We start from the raw sequence: 20,105 nt of genomic DNA on the forward strand, positions 1-20,105 counted from the left end.
AACAAATTTAAATTGTCCTACCTAGTTTTATTCAATACTTAACCTACTAATAACAGCCAAAATCAAAAAACAATTATTTTAAACAGTTTCACAAGACACAAGAGAAGCAACTGATAAAATTTTGTAGGTCCGGCTATAAAACTCTGTGCCTATCAGCCCTTTCAAAATCGCAGAATACGGTCGCTACCAGCAGACCTGCAGCAGGCCTGCTCGCGCAAACAGAGAGAGATCGCACGTCAATTCGGTGTTGGCGTCGTTCTATTTCAGGCTACGTTTTCAAGTGCCTGACCAAGGAAGAATATAGAATCTTATACAGTACTACTGATACTACAAGGAGCGTACAATAATTATAACTACGGAGAAAATTTTTTGGATATTTTTAAAAATAATTTGGATAATTTTTGCTATTTTATTGTAGGTATTGTGTCAAAATTTATAAATTACAATTTTGAAATAAGTAATTTATATTATTGTACTACATTTGAAGAGGGTAGGCGCCGCCTACCTTGCCTACCCCGACGGGCCGCCCCTGGTCTACCGGTGTCACTTCTTACGTAGTAAACAGCAATATGTTTGTTGATGTATGTAGCAAGCTTAGCAGTGACGTTTATAATCGCAAATTTTTTGGAAGTTTTGAAAGTCCATGTTTCTGACAAGGAAAATTAATCGTGCCTTGAAAAATCGCCATCGTTTAATATTTACGCACCGCAAAAAAATATTACTTATCAGAATGAATTAAATAGATACTTTTATATTAGATAATACGCACATATATTTTTTTAAGTATTTTTTGATTTTCTGTTAATTTTTATTTATTGAACTTTGACACATTATTGATTTATTTCTAAGGCGGTACAAAGTTCGCCGGGTCAGCTAGTCTATTATAGGTTTGTTCTAGCATCAGTTTCAAACGGTTTGAAACCATCAGCGAATAGCGGACCAGCGCGAGTAGAGGGGATAGCACTGGTGACTGTATTATGTTCTCTCACTGACCAACTGTTTGCTGACGGTTTCTGACCAGTTTGACTGTTTGCTAGAACAAACCTAATATAAACTTTTTTAAAGATTTTCTCTTAACATATTCCTCACTTTTTAACATAAACTGTATAAAAGTTTGGAATACTTTCAAATGGACTTGTTAGTTAAATATTTACCTTTTAATAATACATACATTTTTCAAAAGCAGATCCGTACCGTTTGCCTTTATTGTTAATAAATTCTAAATTTAAATATTTCGTCGAGAAATGGAAATCAAACGGTTCATTTCAAAGACAATTTAATTTAATTGCCGTTCCTTTACGATTCCTTTTATTTAAATATAAAGCGTTTCAATATAGTCAACTTCTACTAGGTTGAGGAATAATTTTGTTATTTCCTGCGAATCTTGTATTCTAATAGTTATTAAAATAGAATACTTATAAAACGAAAATATATAGGTAACCAACAAATAAAGAATAGTAAGAATGGTTTTATGCTCAGAGAGCAAACGAAAAGGTTTTTCCAAAAGTTATTTCCAAAGAAATGCAATTATATCACAAAATATCAGATCCAAAATAGTTACAAAGACCTGAGATTTAAGCACCTGTTACGTTAGCTATATAGAAAGGGTAGATATATACAAATATCTAGGAACATTGGTTAGTCAAAACTCAGAACAAACACAAGAGTTGAAGCCGTATATAAATAGTAATGGAAAAATTTGTGAAAATGAAACATCTACTATGTAGTAGAAACTTAAGAATGGATCTAAGGATAAAGTTGTTGTGTTGTTGCGTTTTTACAACTTTGCTCTACGGACCTGAGGCCTGGACTTTAAAGCAATTAAGAAATTGGAAGCTTTTGAACCTTGGTATTATCGAAAAATATTACGAATATCATGGGTAGACAATATTTTGAGTTTTCATTTGATTTTCAGAATTTTGAGAATCAAGGACGAGTTCCTTGAAAATTTGGATTTAGGTAGTAATTATAACTAAAAAAAGAATATTCATTTTCAATTTCGTTGCAACACAAAACTACAGCCCCATCATTATTCCAGTTCAATCAGAGAGTGCAGCAAACACCCCTACCGGTTTCGAAACTTATTAGTCTCTCATCAGGAGGCACATAATATGCTGCTCTCTCTGACCCAACTAGTACAAACCCCGGCGTGAAGTCACGGATTGCAACGAACGAAATGGCAGGGATGCCCTAGCGGCATATGATAGCAAAAAACTAAGTTTTCAATCTAATAGCACATAAAAAGACATCCAAAAATGTTACTCTACATCCTACCAGATTGAAAACAATGGGAATCTTCTCTGGTAACACCTGCGGGGCTTCTACAATTAGCAAGCCATAACGGATGCTGACACTAAGGAAGATGAGGGAATTTTACCATTTATAATTCACGTCCTATCTGCTCAGCGCGGTAAAGTTCCAACGAGAATGGTTCCCTTCGTACTCCAATTAGAGTAAACATGTAAATTAAAAATGAATAACCATTTTCAATTTCATTTCAACACGAATCTACAGCCGCATTATTATTATAATTCAATCAGAGAGTGCAGCAAGCACCTCTACCGGATTCGAAACTTATTAGTCTCTCATCAGGAGGCACATATGCTGCTCTCTCTGGCCCAACTAGGACAAACCCAGGCGTACAGTCCGAGTAGTTTTTTAGTAATTATAACCTTTGTCAAAATCTACCGTATGCGGAAGTGCGATTTTGCTCTGGAGGTGAAAACAAGCCCATCTAGGGGATGAAAAGTTTTTAATCAAAATGACTATGGAATTCATTAGAGTGACCAATTCTGAGTAAATTTTGTTTTATAAATTTTTTTTGCAAAATTGACACTTTTTTTGCATTGAAAAAACTCAGGTTTTAAAACCGTTTTTCATGAAAAACTTTTGAAAAAACCATTAGAAAACCTTCTGAAAAAAAAACCGTTTGAAAAAACCATTAAAAACAAAATTGTTGAAAATAAAAAACAAAAGAGATTTCCGTCTGAAAGACCTATGTAAACTCAATAACGACTGAGGTATTGCTCTTTTAAGGATGGTTATTTTCGAAGAACATCGAAATGGAGAATTTTTAATCTCAAATAACTCCCATTTTGTGCATTTTTTTGGGAATACTTAACAAACATCTTTTAAAGGTCATTAGAATACCTTTCAAACAAGCTCTGACAAAAATTTTTTGCATAAGAACTGACTTACTCATGACGAAAATAAAGTCGGTTTCTGGATTTTTCTTTTTGAAATGTAAAAATTAAACCCTTGTCGTTACAATCCTAATAGAAATGAATAGCTTTCCACTTGAAATTATCTTTATTTAGGTATAGTTGATACCATCCATGTAATTAGACTGGTTTGGAATACTGAGTTAAAAAAAAACAGTTGAATAAATCGAAAATGACATTTTTAAAATTAAAGAAAAGTGCATTTTTCTTAAGTAAATTTAAAAATGTTCATAATCTGAAAAAATGTTTCAAATATTATTTGTGGAATTTCTTTTACAGAAAATTTTGATTTTTTTCTTGTTTTTCTATTATGAACACTTTTAGATTTATTTAAGAAAAATGAACTTTTTTTTTTAATTATAATAATGTAATTATCAATTTAATCAACTATTTTTTTTAAACTAAGCACTCCAAACCGATCGAGTTACATAGATCGTATCAATTATACCTTCAAAAAGAAAAAAGTAGAGAGCCACTTTTCCAAGTACACGACTTTTGCGAGTTCTTATGCAAAAAACTTTTATCAGAGCTTTTTTGAAAGATTTATTAATGAGTTTTAAAAGAGGTCTCTTAAGTTTTCCCAGAAAATTGCACCACATTCGAGTTATTTGTGATTGAAGGTTCTCCATTTCGAGGGTCTTCGAAAATAATCATCCTTTAAAGAGCAATAACTCATTCGATATTGGGTTTACCTAGGTCTTTCTGACGCAAATTTCTTTGTTTTTTTTATTAGCGATAATTTTATTCTTAATGATAAATCTTTTTTATAAAATAAATTTTTTTAAAGGTTTTCATGCAAAACGGTTATAAAACGTGAGATTTTTCAATGAAAAATGCATAGTTTCAATCGTAAATAACTTGGATGGTGTCAATTTTGCAAAAAAAATTTATGAAACAAAATTTCCTCAGAATTAGTCACTCTATTGATTTCCATAGTTATGTATACACCGTTCTTAGGCGTCAACGCCCTTTGGTGGGGATCTATGGAGGAGTATCACCAAACCGCAAGCCCTTATCCCTTGCCGTACCGCTCCACCATAGGCCGATCAGACGCCAGTTATTCCAGACCAAGTCGTAGATTCTATTGAATTTTCTACTACGGCGTTGGCCTTTTATTAATTTCATGACCTGGCTGAGGCTCGAACAGTCGATCGCAAATTCACTAAATTTGTCGATCGACTGCGCCTCTGCCAACTGGACTGTCTAGACCGACAGTTCCATAGTTATTTTGATTAAACAATTTTCATCCCCTAGATGTGGTTGTTTTCACCCCCAGGGCAAAAGCGCACTTTGGCATAGGGTAGATTTTAACAAAGGTTATAGTTACTACCTAAATCCAAATTTTCAAGGATATCGACCTTGGTTCTCAAAATTCCACGGTTTTACAGTTTCTTACCGCTGGTGAGTGGTCTTATTAGCAACATCGAAGTCCTTGATAGGGTTGATGAGGGAAGAAATTATACGGACAATTAAGAGGCGAAAACATGAATATTTCGATGATATAGTAAGATTTCTTCGTTATAGTCTGCTGCGTTTGATTATAGAGGGTAAAATGAAAGGTAAAAGAGATTGAGGAAAAATACGAATCTCCTAGTTACGAAATCTAAGGGAATGGTTTAGTCTGAGCCCTAACCAACTATTTAGAGCTGCTGTAAGTAAAATAAGAATTGCCATGTTGATATCCAAATTCGATAGAAGATGGAACCAAGACGAAGATGTATATTTTTCCTTAAAGAGCTCTAGAGGAAATATTCTTCGTTATAATTTTTTAAAACTGAAATATATAACAAATTGAAAAGAGTCAGATGCAGAATTCACCATTATAATAAAATTAAAATGGTAAATAATTATTTAAATCCGAAACTTTTCTTGTTGAACAGAAAAGTTTCAACAAGAAAAGTTTCAGATTTAAATAACTATTTACCATTTCAATTTTATTATAATGGTGAATTCCGCATCTGAGACTTTTCAAATTGTTTAAGAGATGTCGCTGGATTGCGTCCCAATGGGGATTTTAATGATCTTTGAAATTCCTCTTAAATAGATAGTCTAGCTGTTTTACGATTAAGAGGTGTGCACGCTAGCTCTGCCGAGGAAGCCTGAAATGGCAGAAACTGCTGTCCAGCGATTGTCCATCCCTCTGAATCGAAAACAAGCAAAGCATATTTGACTTGAAATATATATAAGTTTCGGTAAGGCTAAGAATTATGGCCACATTTCTGTCTAAGGCTAAGTCAGTAAAATTTTAGGTAACTTACCTGTCAATAATCCGGTACCAACAGCAACGGCGACAGTTATGGCCAACCCAAAGAGTTGATATCCAGCTTGCTCTCCTGCATTGCGAGCAGTTGTTCCGTCTCTAGCGGGATATACACTGTATAAGTTTATTCCGTACAACTCCTCAGTTGCTATTCCTGCCATCAATACGCTAAGAAGACCAGATAAGACACCAGGCATTCCGTGGAGATTGTGGACTCCGCAAGTGTCTGGAATCCCCAAACGCTTTTCTATCAATGGCTATAAAATTTTAACAAGTTAAGAATTTAAAAATAAAAAGTAAATATGTAGTATTAGTCGAAGCAATAAAGCACTGAACCGCCGAAAAAAAAAACGACAAGACGGATCTTAATAATTCTGTTTGCAGTCGATTCGTGAATGCGCCAGGAAACTTTGTGACCCCAAGCCATAATATAATATTGAAAAACTGCATACAAAAAATGCATTTTTAAAGTGCATCTCAAACAGACAATAAAAAATTCAGAACTCGTCAATTATCGGCGGAAATGAGTTCAATTTTGTTACTCTGGGGTTTTTGGGGTCACTAAAAACGAATATGACGTCATAAGTGATCTTCGGAGTACCTGGTGTTAAGGGTACCTACTGTTTACTTTGTCATTAAAATTCAATAAAACATTAGTCAAAATCATTACTCGGGGGGTTTTTAGGGTCACAAACGACGAATATGACATCTGAAGTGATCTACGGAGTACCGGGTGCCCAGGGTATCCACTGTTTACCTCGTCTTGTGGAGTTTTCGGCTAAAAATTTATTAAGAAACTAGTCAAAAATCATTAATCGGGGGATTTTTGGGGTCGCTAACGACGAATATGACATCGGAAGTGATCTCAGGAATACCTGGTGCCCAGGGTACCTACTGTTTACCTCGTCTTCGGGTGTTTTCGGCAAATTCATTAAAACATTAGTCACACATCATTACCTAGGAGGTTTTTGGGGTCGCTGGCGGCGAATATGACATCGGAAATGATTTCCGGAGTACCTGGTGCCCAGGGTAACTACTGTTTATCTCGTGACTAATGATTTTTGACTTTTTTAATGAATTTGCCGAAAACTTCGGAAGACGAGGTAAACAGTATGTACCCTGGGCATCAGGTAATCCGAAAATCACTTCCGATGTCATATTCGTCGTCAGAGACCCCAAAAACCCCCCGACTAATGAATTTTGATTAATTGTTTAATGAACTTGCCGAAAACTCTCAAAGACGAAGTAAACAGTAGGTACTCTGGACACCAGGTATTCCTGAGATCACTTCCGATGTCATATTCGTCGTTAAGGCGGGTATACATATGCGCTCTGCTCGGTGTGCGAGCCGCTCGCGCGCAGCATATTTGTTAGATTAGTACGTGTTTTCAAGTGGCACACAAACGGCTCGCACACGGCGCACCACGATCTAACTTCTGTCGGCTTTTCAACAAATGCTTTGATGGTTCGCAATACGTATTTGGACGGGTTTGCGAGTGGTTTGTTGGTTTTGGGGCGCCTGAGTTGAATATTTGTTAGTAATGGAGTGTTAGGAAGGAAATATCAAACTTATTGATGTTTACCGTGGAAAGTGAAAATGAGATGATGACATTGAATATATTTAAACATGTTAGCTTGCAACCCCCAACTTGTAACCAACTTGCAACCAATTTGCAACCAACTTGCAACCAATTTGCAACCAACTTGCAACCAACTTGCAACTCAACTTGCAACCAATCGGAATGAAACCAAACACTTCTCGATGAGAATAGGAGAAGCTACTCCCGACGTCGGCCGATATCGGATCTGATCTGATCGGAGAAAAACGGATCCAATGTAGGCACCCACATTTAATACTAATTATCTACAATTACTAAATGTTCGTAAGTTTCCTCTGGATCGCGGAAGGTTCGTCAAAATGAAAAATTTTAACGAACATTAACCGCGCCACGAACGCGCGGCGCTCACACGGCGCGGAGTTCGCGGCGCGGATATGTATTTCCGCCTTTAGAGACCCCAAAAACTCCACGAGTAATGATTTTTGACTAGTTTTTTAATGAATTTGCCGAAAACTCCAGAAGACGAGGTACCCTGGGCACTAGATATTCCGGAGATCACTTCCGATGTCATATTCGTCGTTAGGGACCCCAAAAACCTTCCAAGTAATGAGTTTTGACTAATTTTTTAATAAATTTTTTGCCAAAAACTCCACAAGACGGAGTAAACCGTAGGTACCCTGGGCACCAGGTACTTCGTAGATCACTTCCGATGTCATATTCGTCGTTAGTGACCCCAAAACTCCCTAAGTAACGATTTTTGACTAATTTTTTAATGAATTTTAATGACGAGAAAAACAGTAGGTACCCTGGGCACCAGGTACTCCGGAGATTACTTACGATATCATATTGGTTTTCAGCGACCCCAAAAACCCCCGAGTACCAAAATTGAACTCACTTCCGCCGATAATTGACAAGTTCTGAATTTTTTTATTGTCTGTTTGAGATGCACTTTAAGAATGCATTTTTTGTATGCAGTTTTTCAATATTATATCATGGCTCGGGGTTACACAGTTTCCTGGCGCATGCACGAATGGAATTCAAAAAGAATTAATAAGATCCGTCTTGTCGTTTTTTTTTCGGCGGTAAGGCCGATTTTAGTGCTTTAATGCTTCGCCTATATTAGTTTAATCTAACTAAAGGACTGTATGACGTATATAGATGCTCTAACACGAAAACTGTTCACTTTAATAACAACAAAAGGTAAAACTTCGAAAGATGAAAATGAAAAGCTAATTATAAATGGAGGTATAATAAAAATAAGGTCTAATCTAGGGATGACGGTTTTTTACAAAACACCGGTTTTCGGTTATACCGGTTTTTCCTACTTACTAAAACCTGGCGGCTATAACCGATCAAAAAAACCGGTTATTCCAAAAACCGGTATTCGGTTTTGTAATCAATAGTCAATAACCATTAGGTTACAAAGTTACGTTTACATTGCACTTTAGTTTAAGATACTTCATTCGAATCGGTATCAATATTATCTATATCAATACTTTTAAAACAACATATCAATATCATATAGGTATAAAACGTTCAGTATGACTTTAGCAGGGTATATCTGGATTCATTTCTCATAATGTGTCTGAACCATTGTAGCTTTCGAGATTTGATTGTGGTTTTGGTTATTCTTCATTTTTCTTAGGACCTCCTCCTTTACGACTCGTCAGTCCACGAGATCTTAAGTACTTTGCCGTCAAGCAACATCTCAAATGCTTTCAATGTTTTGCACATATCTTCGTTCAAGATCAACGATTCAACACCGCAAAAAGGACAGAAAAGACGTAACATCGTCTCATTCTTTTGTGTCGAGAGCGAGGTTGTGGCTCTTGAAGAAGGCCCTCATCCGTTTGAAGGTGGATCTACCTTTTCCGATGAGAGCTCTTATATCCTGGTTGTTTGTCCATTCTTCATTCGTTATGGTACCGTCATCGTTGTACATAGGCGTAACCAGGGGGGGGTTTTGGGGGTTGTAACCCCCCCCATTGGGATGTACTTTGAGCTCTATACGCTTAACACCATAGCCCTCAGAGACCTTCCAGTAGTTGTAACCCCCCCCCTTTCAGGTAGTTATAACCCCCCCTTAGGATCATCCTGGTTACGCCTATGTCGTTGTAGTTTATCACCCTTACTATTGGGGTTTGGTTGATGTAGATTTGACCGTCTGTTATCTTTTTCTTTCTAATTATCATGAGCTTTGTGCTCTATATTTATAATATTCCACAATTCCACTGATAAAAAGACAGTCGATCTATACTATCGATCTAATCCGTATTTATGTTCTAGCCAATACTAGGTTTGAAGAATAATAATACATGTACTAACTGTCTAGCTTATAGATGCTTTTATATCAGCTTATAGAGGTTTGTGTGTAAATATATGAGGGTGGATTAATATATATGGACCCCATAATATATAAAAAAACTTCCTCATTTTTTCTCTGAACTGATTATTTTTTCCAGAGGTAACTTATCCGGTTTTTCACCGGGTATTAAGTACGTTAATAATAAAAAACCGGGTATAACCGGAACAAGAAAACAACCAAAAAACCGATTATTCCGGAGTAAAAAACCGGTTTTAGGTTATAACCGATAGGTTTTTCCCATCCCTAGTCTAATCATAAATGAAAAAGAATAAAAATTATTTAAAATACGTTTAGGATAAAATACGTTTATTAATACTTCAGAGGCTATGTTAATATAATAAAAGTAAATGAAGAATCCGATAAAGTCAGACACATTACATGAATATGAATAAAATATAGATTCAAAATAATATTGGAATATATAATTTGTAGAAAGCTTAAGAGCATATGTTAAAATGGTTTGGTCATGTTCAACGTCGAGATATTATTCACCCAATTTGAAGAATTGCTGAACTGCGGTTTCCTGACAGGAGAGGGAAAGGAAGACCAAAGAAAACCTAGGGGGAGACCTAGTTATGTCACTTAGAGGTGTGAAAATACGATAGACATCAGAACTTATTGACGAAAGGAACGGGACTGACATTCATATAGGAAGTATTTAGTGCTCTCTAAGCAAAAGACTTAAAATCGACCACTCTTTCTGGCTTTTTTAGTTTTCCATAAAGCCTTTGACACGGTAGAATTTGACAAAATCCTGGAAAAACTACAAGTATGTTGCATTGACTACCAATACCAAAGGTTAATTTACAATATATACAATACGGCAACTATGTCGGTAAAACTACATAAAACACGGATCATATCCCAATCGGCAGAGGAGTCCGACAGGGCGATACTTTATCGCCTAAACTGTTTACCGCAGTACTAGAGTATGCTTGTAAAAAACTTAACTGGGAAGATAGAGGCCTGAACATTGACGATAGAAGATTAACAAATTTGAAATTCAGAGACAACATAGTCATTCTCTGACAACCTCAAGAAGATATGTACAATGCTACATGAGCTTTAGTTAGTGTGTGCCAGTGTGGGTCTTAAAATAAACATCTAAAAAACAAAATTCATGACAAAGCTAGTACCCAGCGGAAATATCAATATTGGAGACAACGAAGTAGAGCTTTGGAAAATACATATACCTTGGACACGAAATAAAGATCACAAGAGACAACCAAACATGTGAACTACGAAGAAGAAAAAATTTAGCATGGGCAGCTTATGGAAAACTCAAAGACATCTTTAAAAGTGATATACCAATTTCTTTAAAACGTAAAACATTTGACCAATGTGTGTTACTTGTGATGACTTATGGTGCCGAAACTTTGATATTGGCAGCTACAACTTCTAAAATGCTGCAAATAGCTCAGAGGAAAATGGAAAGGTCAATGCTGAGTATATCACTTTGTGACCGAGTTAGAAGACGAAGAACAGGAGTTACCGATGTAATTTCCCGAATTGTTACACTGAAATGGAACTGGGCCGGACACGTCGCCCGATTCAGTGATAAAAGGTGGAGGAATAGATTACTTGAGTGGAGGCCGAGATTAGACAATAGAAGTAGAAGACGATTCCCTTCTCGTTGGACGGACGATCTCAAGAAAGTATCAAGAAATTGGATGTAAATTGCTCAAAATAAAGCACAATGGACAAAAATTAGGGAGGCCTATGCCCAGCAGTGGACGCAAAGGGCTAGGCGATGATGATGATGATATTGAAGTAAAAGACTTAAAAAAGCAGAATGATGCTTTATTTTCTTCTTGATGTGCCTATCCGTGACGAATGTTGGCGATCATCATGGCAATCTTCACTTTATCTGCAGCAACGCGAAAAAGCTGCACAGATGTTGTATTGAACCAGGTTCTGAGTTTCTTTAACCAGGATGTTCTTCTTCCTGGACCTCGCTTTCCAAATATTTTTCCTTGCAGGATGGCTTGTAGGAGGGCATATCTGGATTCATTTCGCATAATGTGTCCAAAGTATTCCAACTTTCGAGATAGTATGGTGGTTAGTACTTCTCGGTTCTTCCCCATTCTTCTAAGGACCTCCTCATTTGTGACCCGATCAGTCCATGGGATTTTAAGAATTCTTCAATAATGCCACATCTCAAATGCTTCCAATTTTCGGCACATATCGTCGTTCAAGGTCCATGATTCAACACCATAAAAAAGGACAGAGAAGACGTAGCATCTCAGCATTCTTACTTTTATACCAAGAGAAAGGTTCAAAAGCCCCATACAGTTGAAGATTGATCTAGCTTTTCCGAAACGCGCTCTTATCTTTTGGTTGTTGGTCCATTCTTCATTTATTATGGTGACGAGGTAGTTGTACTGCCTCAATCTTTCTACAAGGGTTTGGTTGATATATAGTTGACCTTCTCTTACCTTTTTCTTGCTGACGATCATAAGCTTTGTCTTCTTTACGTTTATATTGAGTCCATATTGTTGACTGTAATACGTGATTTTGTTCATGAGGACTTGTAGGTCTTCTAGGTTGTCCGCAAATACTATGGTGCCATCTGCATACCTGATGTTATTTAGCCGGTATCAGTTTAGTAGAATACCTTTTTCAGTTTCGTGCAAAGTTTCGATAAATATTCTCTCAGAGTAAAAATTGAAAATTAGGGGGAACAAAATGCAGCCTTGCCTCACTCCACGCATGATTTTCACATATTAGGTGTGTTCACCCTCAACTCTGAGGTTTGCAGTCTGATTCCAGTAAAGGTTTCTAATTATTTTCATATCTTGGTTGTTATTCCTGCTTTTTTTAGTATTTGCATCATTTTGGCGTGTTGTACTCGATCAAACGCCTTCTCATAATCAACCAGGCATACGTATACGTCGCAATTGACGAATCTGCATCTCTGGAATAAGACTTGTATTGAGGATAAAGCCTCTCTCGTACCAACAGCATTTATGAACCCGAACTGGTTGGGCGAAATTTGACTTTCACATAGCTTGTAAATTATTGTATGGATTATCTTTAGGAACAATTTTAGGAGATGACTCATTAGGCTTATCATACGGTATTCTTCGCATTTTTTGGTTCCTGGATTTTTGGAAGTGCAATAGGCTCAGACTTTAGCCATTCTGTTGGTATTTCTCCAGAGTTGTATATGTTGTTGAATATCTTTGTGATTATTGCTATTGATTCGTTGTCTATCAGTTTGAGTAGTTCTGCTTGTATATTATCGGAACCTGCTGCTTTGCCATCCTTTTAGCTGTGTTATGGCAGAATAAACTTCCTGCTATAATATTCTCGGTCTATCATTTACCTCTTCTTCTAACTCAAAGGTGTTATCTCTTTGATCTTCAATGAGTTTTTATACTTACCGATATTCGACTGTATCCATAAACCGAAATAACTCCGGCAATTATTCCTATGGTTACAGCTCCGAGTGGTTGAATCATGAGATTGGCTGCAGCTCCCACCGCAACACCACCAGCTAGAGTTGAATTTTGAACATGAACCATGTCGAACTTCTTCTCATGTGTTAACAACGTCGAAGCTGCGAAAGCTGTGACCGTACAGGCAGCTAGTGCAAGGTAGGTATTGACGATGGCAGTGCTCTTTTGGCTACCTTCCAATTCTATGGCGTTAAAGCTTGGCCAATAAATCCATAGGAACACAGTACCTGTAACAAATAAAGATTAAATATTTAATTTTATTTTGTCGATAATAGTTATGGTGTGGATGAATTACAAAGACAATAAGGAAATACATAAGAAACTACAAAGAGGAAAAAATTAAACTAGCAATCAAAATCAGAACATAAAAGATTTGTGAAGGAGCGTGCAACAATAGTCGAAGATTAAAAACATCTTATGTTTCATTCCGGTTCAGAGATGATCCACCATGCCCATACGTACGTTTCGGTCTCTAGACTTCTTCAGTGGGGCTACATAAACACCTCTAAAGCAAATCGAAACCAAGCTGCCTATTTAAGAAGAAATATGAAAATAATTCCGCGTATCAGACGCTCGGCAGTGACATCTATTAAAGAGAAAAGATAAGTCCCAGATCTAAACAATAAATCTGAAATTTCTCGTGGAACCACTTTCTGGTAACAACCTTAATCTCTGCCTTTTACAGTTTATAAGGCAAGGAGACGACGAATAAAGAGACGGAAGGGACTCTACAATATGCAGTCATATTCCGTTTATTCATTTCACTCATATTTTGAGTACACGGAATCAAATTTCGTTTGAATTATTTCCTAGACCAGGGGTCACCAATTAGTTTCCATGGGGGTCCGTTTCGAAAACCTATGACACTTCCGGGGTCCGGATTTATGCTGCCTGTGTCTGGCTGTTCTGATTCGGTTTCTTTGCGGATTCTTGTTAAAAAATATCCCCTATAAACAAATCAGAAGGGTGCCGGGCGAAATTTTTGGACAGAAATTGTATAAAATTTTTTTTAACAAATTCAAAACATCACTTTTCTTGCCCCCGAAAATATGTTTTGAGCATTTGTGGGTCATCTTAAACAAAAAATATCTGTCACTTTATTAAAAATTAAGAGTTTTCAAGCATCGCAAATGCATATTTTTGCATATTTCAGATTTTAAATCGTTTATAACTCGAAAACTATCAACTTTTCAGAAATATGACAAGAGCCCTTTTTTGTTTACAATTACCCAAGAAACCTAAAAATACATTTTTCTAATTTGCTTAAAAAATGTTTCACCCTTCTGATTTGTTTAAAGGGGACATTTTTGAATAGGAATCCGCAAATGAATCGAGTCAGAAACATTTTTCATACGAAAGTGAAAGTCTAGTACATAGACTAATATGGAAAGGAAAACTAATAATATCTGATTGTTTTTTGGTTACTGTATACTTTCCTGTAAGTTTTCCTGGTACAATGAATAAAATATAAATTCATTGTTTTGATGTTTTTATCAGTATATTTTGAAAACAGCAGTATTGTAAATTGTTACTGAGAATATTTTAAAAGTTAGCAATTTATATTTTGAATGCTAATGAAGATTTTAGACATCTTCAATTTTGTAGAAAGGAAACTGACGAATTTAAAATAAATAATCATACTACAAAATGCTATTTAACATGTTACCTTTTCTACATTAGTTTCAATGCAAGTAGGTCTGGATCCCGCGTATGAAAAAAAAGTAGATTAATAGCAAGCAGAAAATTTGTTAATAGTTTAAGGGTGTGTATTCGGACAAACTTTGATATATGGGAACACTGGAACAGGGGAAGTTTTATTTGTGGAAGAGGTTAAAAATTTGAAACGGTCAGACCACGAAAACGTCACATGTATTTTGTCCGACAGAAATTCAAATTGATTTGTTACCCTTTCATTAAACTCTCATGCAAAAATCGGACTGCTATTTATCACCTGTCATAATTCCTGTTATTTGACATATTCTACGTGTTCCACTCATTATAATTCCCATTTGGTGATAAATAGCAGCCTTATTTTTGCATAAGAGTTTAATGAAAGGGTAACAAATCAATTGGAAGTTCTGTCGGACAAAATACATGTGACATTTTCGTGGTCTGACCGTTCCAAATTTTTAACCTGTTTCACAATTAAAACTTCCCCTGTTCCAGTATTCCCATATATCAAAGTTTGTCCGACTAGACACCCTTAAGCTATTAACAAATTTTCAGCTTTCAAATGCACATATGAAAGTACTCCTACTTAACATTATAGTAGAGAAGAAATGAATATAAAAAATGCACATGACAATTTTATATTACAGTTTACTTAATTTCAAAATTAATGATTGGTAAGTATAACAATAAGGGAACTCTTTACAAAATTAAATTATCAGAGAGAAAAATGACATTTTTTTATGTACAACCCATCTTTGGAGTGAGTTTAGTGCAACTGAGTCTTACTAGGGAGTTGAGATATTCATCTGTTAAGGGAGATCTCTACTGATTTTTAATTAAGTTCATTTCAAGACCTTTGGTCGGCATTTTAAGGGTTTTAACCCATGTATTTTTGGTGGCTTAGCATGTAGAGCTTGTAAGTATAACCTCATTTTTTATCTTGGTCATTCTTTTAAAAAAATTTTTTACTCTTGTCTTCACTAATTATGGTTATACTTATTTTAGGCTTAGAAGACTGATGATGCTCTCTTTAGAGCGAAAACGTTCTGTATTTTAATGTAGCCCTTTATTGGGGTTTTCAAACTAATATACCTTTTACACAGAAGATCTTTTTCTTCAATTTTTGTAATTAATGGAATACAGCCAGCTACAGGAAAATTTTTCGCATTCTATTTTCCAGATTTAGCCATACGACTCACACTTACTCTAAGGATAAAATACACTATATAATCCCAGATATCTGCGGTATCAAAAGGATTGATATACAATTCACCACTATTAATCTCACTGGTCGCTCTTTACCATAAAGATTAACCTTTCTACCATCAATGGGTAGGTACGCATGGATTATCTAGTAAAATACACATTTTTATATCTTTATTGTATCACAAAGAAACGTGACTTTTCATGAGATAAGGTTTATACCCAGTGTAATGTATTTTTATTTTAAAATATAATTTTTGTTATTCTTTGAATTGAGAAAAATATTTCTGTTGTTTATGGTTCCACCGGTACCCAAACAAATGCGCCTGCAAATTATTTTTCAGAGAAGGGTGTTTTATTAGATTTTATGGCTTCCTTCAATTCTTTGGAAGCGGTTGTTGTGTAATTTAGTGTTGTACTGATGGCTTAAAGTTTAGAGTTAACAGAAAAAAATAATGTGACTTTTCATGAGATAAGGTTTATACCAGTGTAATGTAATTTCATTTTAAAATATAATTTTTGTTATTCTTTGAATTGAGAAAAATATTTCCGTTGTTTATGGTTCCACCGGTACCCAAACAAATGCGCCTGCAAATTATTTTTCAGAGAAGGGTGTTTTATTAGATTTTATGGCTTCCTTCAATTCTTTGGAAGCGGTTGTTGTGTAATTTAGTGTTGTACTGATGGCTTAAAGTTTAGAGTTAACAGAAAAAAATAATAAATAATAAAAAAACACTTATAGACTAAATACAATAGGTGGGGTCCATGGACCTGTTGACCCCCCGTATCCGTGCCTGGAATCAGCAAAAGAGGATCTACAAAGAGCAGGCGTTGTAAACTGGAAGACAACTGCCCTGGACAGAGTAAAGTGGAGAAAGATAGATGAAAAATTTCAAGCCATGGGCCCCTGAGGCTTGCAGTGTTGATATATGTATATATAAAGAAGAACTGGATGAGAACTGCGCAAGAGAGACGGGTTTGAAAACACGAGAAAGAGGCTTATATTCAGCAGTGGACTTTTAAGGCCGATGATGATAATGTGATATAAAAACATAATTTTATAAAGCAATGTCATAAATTTAACTTTTATTAGAACACAACAAAACGCCAGAACAGTAACATATTGATTTTTGTCACCATACAATATTGACTGCTATTTTTGGATTTGGTGAAAGTCTACGAATGCATATACACAGTTAATTGTATCTTACAATGAAGCCAATCAGCATATCGTAACATTCACCGAAGCGAACGAGACAAAATCCAAAGTAGTTGCATAAGTTTTTAAGCTCTCTATGCAATTTGTTTGTCTTCTATTTTAGTTCTCTGAACTAGATTCAATCACTCTCTACTCAAATAGTAACTAAGCACGTCGAATACGTAAGATAGGTAAACAAATAATTTTTTTTAAACTCTTGTGATTAACAACTAAAATATCATGTGAGCTTTATTGGAACGTATTTGTGAAACACAATAAAATTAAATTACATCTACTTGAAATATGTAAATTAAGTTTATTTTCATAATTTTTGTAATAACTTTTTGTTTTTAATAAATGTTGTTTCGAAGTATATGGTTATTATTTTGAACGAAAACTGGCTCTTTATTATTTTTGTTGTTGTTGAGCCATGAAATCGAATGATTACTTTGCTTTCACTACTACCTATTTAGTGCCACGAAAATTCATTCACATTCAAACTCGCCGGTCGCTTCAAGCGTTATTTCTGAGAGAACGGTTGATTCTACACAAAAAGTGCTAATACATAGGTAACTTTTTTTTGGGTCTACCCCAAAATCCCGACAGCCACAATCCCGACGGCCAAAATCCCGACACACCAGAATCGCGACACTCCAAAATCCCGACAGGCCAGAATCCCGAGAGGTTTGATAAGTTTCTTTTTAACATATAACTACATTTATTTCTTGTTTTTTTATGGCCATCTGTTTTTATTTTTTGTTACTAAACAAAAGTATTTACCATTTAATATGAATTAATTTTCTAAATAAAATTTCTAACATTGGTATATGAATTAAATTAAAAAAAACTCATACAAAAGTAAAAACTTCAAATTGTATACTGGTATAAACTGGTTTATTAAAAAACTTCATAAAAAGTCGTGCACAACGTTTTCGTTCTAATTCAGAACATCTTCAGTGCCTAGAATGAAGTATTTCCACGTTAGTTGAAGGCAAAAAAGTTAAAATTGTGACTATTAATTAGAGAAAACATGTGGAGAATACTTACATTCTGCTGAGTAGTTGAAACTAGCACACCAATTAGAGTGGTAACATTATAATATACCATCGAATAAATCGAAAAGTATTAATTTTATCAAAAAAATGTATAGAACATTTTTTGCTTAGAATGAATGTTTTTATCAACTTTTGCATTCAAAATATAATAAAAAAATTTCCACCCCTAAGATGGGGTGGCAACCGACCCCATGGTAAAAGCGCCTTTGGCATCATATAGATTTTGATCCTTGAACTATCCACTACTTATTCTCAAATTTTCAAGCAAATCGATCCATTCTGTAAAAATTGCGAGGTGAAATGCTTCGATTCGTGGACTTTAACGACAAATATCTGTGTAGCCATTGTGATAAACAAAAAGGTAGGCCATATTTGTACCTTCTTTTCTATTGTCAAAAACGATTCTAACACTGGTATTTCATATACAAAACATATTTAAACTAAACTCCTTATTAAAATATAGAGGCAGAAAAATATTCAAAAATTACAAGTATTTACCAAAACATTCCTAGGAAAAATCAATGTTAACATACAATGCACGTACACGTACACGTCCCGCCAAATAAAAAAATGAATTAATACAAAATATATTCCTGTCAAATCCACCAATTTCCTCACAAAAACCTTCAGATTTTTTTCAATTTCCGCTACATCAAAAATCCTGCGGGGAGGTTTTTCGTTAACGACATTTAAATGCGCGACAGAATATTCAGTGGCTGAAAATTTCAAAGTGGATGTGATTTTTCAAAAGCATTTGAGTATAATGACCGGAACCATGTCGAAGATGAAATCGGAATAAAATGAGGGTTAAGTTTACTCGATCTGTTTGTAAAACGATTTGAAATGTGTAATAGAATATGCAAATGGATTTTACGACTGAATATTTCACTGATGACGTGACCTTATCACTTTTGGATAGACAGTTTCTTGAGCTTGATTTTTCAGGAAATATTAGTCTCGAAGAAACAGTGCTATTTTTCTTTCCATAAAAAGTTTTACCCCTTTTATATTAACTTTTTTTATATAAGTCAATAGCTATACCAGGATAAACTTGCTCTTCTTTTGTGTCCTTAGACTTTATAGCTTTATTATTTACAATTTATTCAAATAGTTGCTTAGGATATAATAGAATGTGGCATTTTGGATGTCTCCTATTTCCTAAATCTGTTGTCCGATTTGACTGATTTTTTTAGTATGTTATAGCATTATTCTTTGAGGATATTGACGTAATAGCACTGTTGCTAATAGAGGAGCAAACGCGGATACAGATCATTTTCTAGTAATAGGAAAAATCAAAATGAAGAAAATTAAAGTAGAGAGAACAAGACTAAACAAAAGAAGATGGAATCTGGAGAAGTTAAAAGTACAGGAACTAAGAAAACAATATGAGGCAACCCTAAAGGAAAATCTAACAGAAGCTAATAACACTGAGGACATATGGAAAAATATAAAAAGAATCCATTCTAAATTCAGCTGAAGAGGTGCTCGTACAGAGGGAAATAAACAGAAGGAAAGAATGGTTTGATGCAGAATTCGAAATCAAAGTCAAACAGAAAAACCAAGCAAGAGATAAATGGATATCAACTAAAGAAGAACATCATCGAAACGAATATTAAGAAAGAAGAAAGCAGCTGATAAATGTTGCAAGAACAAAAAAAACTGTGGATGGAAAAGCTGTTAAAGGACCTAGAAAAGAATAGTAACGACAGCGCCAAACTATTTGGATACCTAAAAGCTCGAAAAAGAAAGGCAGACCAGTGGTTAAAATTGGCAATAGATCATGGGAAACACACTTCTTAGAACTACATAGAGACAAAGAAAACGCGGAAAAGAAAGTAGGCGCAATGGAAGACATTAGAGATAATGAAATAGGGATACCAATATATGATGAATATTTAGACATCATTCAAAAAATAAAACAGAAAGAACACCTGGCCCAGATGAAATTCCCAACGAGCTAATTAAAAACGGAGGGGAAAAGTTATTAACAAGTATCTATAACCTAATAGTTAGAATATGGGAAGCAGAACAGATGCCCGAGGATTGGAAAGAAGGCAGAATTATACCAATATTTAAGAAAGGGTAGGTAACAAACTGTAAAAACTATAGATGAAT

At 35.1% G+C, this 20,105-nt stretch overlaps 1 protein-coding gene across 1 annotated transcript in view; it reads right to left on the reverse strand.

The window, feature by feature from the left end:
- The window catches only part of LOC114324504 (ammonium transporter Rh type B), a 289,838-nt gene that overhangs the window by 109,840 nt on the left and 159,893 nt on the right, over window positions 1-20,105 (reverse strand). Inside the window, exons 5-6 of the mRNA XM_050645109.1 lie at window positions 12,789-13,090; window positions 5,480-5,738 (exon numbers count right to left, since the gene is read on the reverse strand). Of these exons, the coding sequence (XP_050501066.1) occupies window positions 5,480-5,738; window positions 12,789-13,090 (561 nt within the window). The remainder of the gene's footprint in view (window positions 1-5,479; window positions 5,739-12,788; window positions 13,091-20,105) is intronic.

This window comes from Diabrotica virgifera, chromosome 3 (assembly GCF_917563875.1).
Source record: "Diabrotica virgifera virgifera chromosome 3, PGI_DIABVI_V3a".
NCBI lineage: Eukaryota > Metazoa > Arthropoda > Insecta > Coleoptera > Chrysomelidae > Diabrotica > Diabrotica virgifera.